The 5,798-nt window shown below is 47.0% G+C and overlaps 1 protein-coding gene across 1 annotated transcript; it reads right to left on the bottom strand.

The window, feature by feature from the left end:
• Positions 1-1,357: 1,357 nt before the first annotated feature.
• gpr85 (G protein-coupled receptor 85) lies at positions 1,358-2,500 on the bottom strand (the record flags this gene model as incomplete). The annotated part of the gene is made up of 1 exon (XM_080753943.1): positions 1,358-2,500. One exon carries the CDS (start codon positions 2,498-2,500, stop codon positions 1,358-1,360), a length of 1,143 nt encoding a protein of 380 aa, XP_080610069.1.
• Positions 2,501-5,798: the final 3,298 nt, after the last annotated feature.

Raw genomic sequence — 5,798 nt, 5'->3', positions numbered from 1 at the left:
AGTAACTGGAACTATACGTCAGCGTGTTCAGGTACATGGACAACTGGACATGGTGAGACCGTTGATCTATTTTCTCATTGTCCTGTTTTTACCCCTTCTTTTTAAGCACAAAGGTCTTTCTCAAAAGCAACGCTTCTCTTTCCCACGTTCCCCCCCCCCCCCCCGCCCCCCCCTCGAATCCAAAACATTTTTGTCCACTTTTTTTCTTTTTTTTTCTTAGCAAAAAGTGATAAGAAAATAACAATGTCAGACACTATAGGGATGGTACTGATCAGAAAACTACGAGAAATCATTTCTAGTTTTTAAGGTTGCGACTTCAGAATCACACATCAGGAAAGCACCACCCCCTGCCCCCTCCCCACCCGCCCTTCATCATCGTTAAGCCCCGCCCAGAAAATGAAGAAAAGAAATATCACTTACATTAAAACCACCATATTTATCCTCTTGGGATGGTGTATTCCAACAGTCACCAAGTTTTTGCTTTTTAATTACAGCGATTGTGAGGTCTGTTGCAAATTAAAGCATTCATCGTTTCATTTGGGGAAGAAAATGAATAAGTTGTCCTTGTGATGCAAAATGGCACTCGCTGACCAAAAAACGGAGAAAAAAAAGCATCTTTACATCTTCTTTTTAGTGCAACTCTTAAAAATGTAAAACAGCTCCAAGTGATTCCTTGAGAGGTAATCAAATAGTTTGTTTCGAGTTCATTCGTTTTTCCATTTTTCTTTTCGTATTTTCAGGATTTTTTTTATACGTCAGAGGATCGCGCATCTTGAAAATATCCAAAGCAGGGGAAGGGGGGAGGGGGAAGGGGGGGGGATTCAGTCGTTTTGTTTTCACTGTTTTTGTCAACAATCTTTTTTTCCCACTGCCTTCTTTTTTTTTTTTTGCTCTCTGTATCATCGCAGCCTTCCGCGGCATTTGTTTACGAGAACATAAACACGCGAGGGAGGAGGAGGAGGGGGGGAGGGGGGGGGGGGGGTTGTTATCCAGATCTCCTGCGTATTCCATTCCCTCCCAACCTCCAAAGGTTTGACAATGCAACCACGTCGACAGCCTCGTGATTGACAGTCCCAACTTCCGCCACGGAAACTAAACAAGGGAAGAAGGGAAAAAAAATGCCGTGGAGGTTTGGGGGTCTGCAGGAGAAAACCCAAGGATGAAGAGAATTGAGAAGGAAAGGAAGAAAGGGAGGGGGAGAGAGAGAGAGAGAGAGAGAGAGAGAGAGAGAGAGAGAGAGAGAGAGAGAGAGAGAGAGAGAGAACTGTACAGTGGGATCAAGCCCAGATCTAGATCAGTCAGAGAAAATAGAGATAGAGAGAAAGGAAAAACAACATCAACCGACAGCAAAAAGCCTTCATATAACGCAGTAAGGTTCCCTTGGTAACCTGGATTTTCTGCAGTAGAGGAGCGTGGTGCTGAAGCAGCGCCGCAGCTCCCGGTTGGAGAAGATGCAGATGAAAGGGTTGACCCCGGCCTGGGCGAAACTCATCCACACGGCCGCCGTCAGGTAGCCCCCGGGGACCCCCGGGGACCCCCTGGCGAACACCCGCCAGTAGCAGGCCACCAGGTACGGCCCCCACAGAGCCAGGAAGAAAAACGTCATGACGTAGAACATCCGGCTAATCCTCTTCTCTGTCTTGAACTCGTCCAGCACCAGCAGACGCCTGCCGCGGCCCGCCGCGGCGCCGTTCTGCCGGATCCCGAGCAGAGTGGGCGGGGTGGGGCCTCGGCCGAAGCCGGCCAGCCAGTTGGCGGCCGCCTGGCCGCTGGCACCGGGCCCGTGGAAGGTCCAGTTCTGGCTGACGGCCGGCACAAACTGCACGGGCTTCATCTTCCGCCGGTCGTGCACGAAGAAGATGAGCTTGAGGTAGACCAGCTGCGTGGCCAGCAGGATGAGCGCCAGCAGCAGCATGAAGCCCAGCGAGTCGTTGGCGCGGAAGGAGCGGTGCTGGAACGTGCACTGGTCCTCCTCGCGGATGAACGAGTACGTGCCCACGTCCAGGACCGGCGGAAAGGCCATGGCCACCGACAGCGTCCACACCATGCACACCACGGCCAGGCACGTCCAGAGGGTCAGCCGCTTGGTGTAGAAGCGGTGGTGCGCGATGGCCAGGTAGCGCGTGACGCTCACGCAGAACAGCATGAACGCCGCGTGGAAACACGCGAGCACGCCCAGGAAGGCGATCACTTTGCAGGTGAGCGAGCCGTACGTCCAGGCGGAGCCATTCTTGACGGAGGTGAAGACGAACGGGAAGCAGATGGCCGAGCGCAGGATGTCCGAGGCGCACAGGTCCAGCAGGAAGTAGTAGGGCGCGCGGTGCAGGCTCTTGTCTTTGACCAGCAGGATGGAGATCAGGAGGTTGCCGACCACGCCGACGCCGATGATGAAGCCCAGGGAGGTCAGTTTGAGGAAGGTGGCGAGAGGAGAGACATTCTGCAAGATGGTGTTGTGGTCCCCTGCATGGCTGTAGTTCGCCATAGATGGAGGAGGGATCATAAAGACAGCGGAATAGCTTCAGCCAAGTATCATGGTCTAGAGGCGGCGGGGGGTTGCCGATAGATCCATTTGGCGCTGTGCTTTGAGGGGGTCTCCAGGCATCTAGGCAGCCTCTCTTCTAAGGCATACTTTGTTCCTTTGTCTCATCACGCCTAAAAAAAAAAAAAAAAGAAAAGAAAAAAAAACAGAAACCCCTGAAAAATATTAGCCATTTGTCAGGATTCATTCAGTCACATATTAAATCCACTTGCATTTTTAACTACGCTGGCTTAATCTGTACATCTAGGCAACGGTGTAGGCTATCCATTTCCTTGCCATTTAAAAATATATATATTCACTTTGCTCATCGCCTCTATACATGACATGCAGCCAGCCAGCACTCCTCGCTTGAATACTTTGTCTGGAGAGAGACCGACAGTCAGAAAAGCAACGAAGATATCTAGATCTCGATGAGACTACATCATTATTAATAGCTACAGTAGGCCTACGCGGGCTATACACCTCTTCAGAATCGACTGAACAAAAGCACCATCATAATAAAGCAGCCATGATCGCTGAGCCTTGGTTAACAGACGACGCATCACGACCCGTGTCTGCCGAGAGAGGAGGGTGGGTGGGAGGCGGGGGTATAAACAAAAGGTTTGGGTGCTATGGAGGAAAACATAAAAAATAGAACATTTCTCCAACATTAAGAGAAATGCAGCTATATGCTTTTCTCCTTTTTCTTCTTCCTCTCAAGGAAGAAAAGAAGGGGAAGAAAAGGTCTTATCATCACAGCCTCCACCCTGCAGGACGGATGAAGGCTGGATGAGACCGAGTGATGGCGAGAATATAACTCGCCCCTGCCTTCATGCATTGTCGAACAATCGACGAATACATTCGACCATGTTTCTCCCTGGCTTTACACCTCGTTTTAATAAGCCACAATGGTTATTACTGGGCGGTGTTTGGCGTCTGTTCGTTAAGAGAGTCTCGATCTTAGGCTATCCATTTGATGAACTAAGACAAACTGTAGGCTTTTATAGCTATGTAGCTTACAAACATAGGCTAATAAAACAAATACATAAAACTGAGAGAGTGTGTTTCATGTTTGACATATTTAGGTATAAGCCACATAGCCTATATGATGATTACGTTCACAATCAAAATAGGATAGATCTAGGCCTATTAAATAATATCAAAATAGGTTATGAAGACAACCCGCGACGTTCGTGCCTGGTCGTGATACCGGAACGTTATATTCAACATGATTTAGGCTATTTTGAATATTAAACAGGCTGCTATTGTTTGTCGATATCAATTGTAAATAGGCTACTGACGTTGTTGGACTCTAATACTCGCGATTTTACGCATCATCAAAATGATCAGACGAGTAGTCTACATAGCTGGCTATGTTGGCACAACAATTGCAACATCGAAGAGATTATTAGCCTTCTCGATCAAACGTTTACTGTCGTCGCATCTCCGATCATACACTGTCAGGATGAAGCATCCATATGTAGGCTACAGTCAGTGTATCCGATCATAAGGCTGTCGGGTGAAGCATTCATAGGCTACAATTCTATCCGCACGTCCATTTAATGGACGCGCGGATACATTGTAGCCTATGAATGTTCCATATCTAGAATAATCTCTATGAATTGACAAGAATCGGAGCCAGAAAAGGGACCGGAGAGAACAAAATGACACGAAAGATCAATCAAAAAAGAAATCCTACCTGTTGATTGATAATCCGTCCTCTTATAACGTTTCCCTGGAGGTTATTTATTTACATTGCAGGAGTCGGTTTGCTTGCTGATTAAAAAGCCTGTTTTTTGTTGCCTGCCCTCCCTTTCTTTTTTTTCTCTCTCCCCTCCTCCTCCTCTGTGAATATACAGTAAACGGAGCGGCGGACGGAGCATGCGCGCTGCATCCCCCTGTTTGTGATCCAAGACGCGTCTTGTGTCTTGTTGCAGCAGCGCGGCCCCGTCTCTCTCTCTCTCTCTCTCTCTCTCTCTCTCTCTCTCTCTCTCTCTCTCTCTGTGTAACATCTGCTGGGGGGGGGGGGGGGGGGGGGGCAGTACCATTCCCCTCCCTCCATCACTCATATAGTCAGCACAGTGCATCTGGTTGGACGTCTCTGGCGTGGTGCGTCGCAGAACACAGTCCAGCCGTGGTCACTACCTCATCATGGTTTAAGTGTGCTATACTGCTGCAAGAGGCATCTGGTTCCAGTTCCACCATGCAGGGCGGTCTGGGTAGGCTACTAAAGCAGGGGTCTTCAACGTTTTCAGGCCGGGACCCCCTATAGTTGAGACTGAGAGAGAGAGAGAGAGAGAGAGAGAGAGGAAGCAGGGACCCCCACAACCTTTTCATAGATTCATTGTTTCATCGTTTGACAGCACAGTCATCAGTGTATTTTGGATTCATGTCAATTTGTGTTTTCAGATATTTAAGTCTTTAGTAAGGCTTACTAAACTTGATCTTACACTCTGTACTTAGTCTGCTCTTTCCCCTCTACACCAAACTCTTTGCCAAAAATAGCCGATCTACAAGCACACAACGCCTCGCGGCGCGAGGCGTTGTGAGCTTGTAGATAGGCTATTTTTGGCTAAAGTTCTCAGAATAAAGACACTAGGGTTCAAGTGGTTAATATAAAAAAAAGAAGACAAAGATTTGGAGGACCCCCTGTAGTAACTCTGAGGACCCCCTATGGGTCCCGGACCCCCTGTTGAAGACCCCTAAAGTATAATCTGATTTTCAGTAGGAATTGAAGTTTAAAAAAAATCATTTTTGCTTCAATCGCCTGATTTTCTAGCCCCCCCAAAAAATCTAATATTGGTTCATTTAAAATGATTTTTTAAACTTCAATTCCTACTGAAAATCAGATTATACTTTAGTACCCAGACCCCAGGGCCCTCTGTCTGCTGAGCCGAGAACATTATATTTAAATCTACAGGGACTCAAACCAGACTCTATTAGGCCATATCATTAGGGCTGCTGTCACCATATGACATTTTACATGACGATTAATTGTCGATTAACGATTTAATTGTGTTTTTGTCGTTGACAGTTACATTTCTGTTTGGCTTGTAGGCTTTGAAGTTGCACATGGTAGATATGACACATAACCTAAATATACAAAGAATGACAGACATATTTGACAACTTCTTAAAAAAGAACATTGATAGTGGAAATATTGCGACGCGTTGTGAGCTTGTAGATCGGCTATTTCTACTATTTCTGACTTTAAAAAATATATATGATTTTTTGGAAATTATGTCATATAATTGCGATTAGCTGATAATGTAATAATTGT

The sequence above is a fragment of the Nannobrachium achirus genome (genome assembly GCF_963921795.1).
Source record: "Nannobrachium achirus genome assembly, chromosome: 23".
NCBI lineage: Eukaryota > Metazoa > Chordata > Actinopteri > Myctophiformes > Myctophidae > Nannobrachium > Nannobrachium achirus.
The sequence above is the reverse complement of the archived record's forward strand: the minus strand, read 5'-3'. Positions and strand labels throughout refer to the sequence as shown.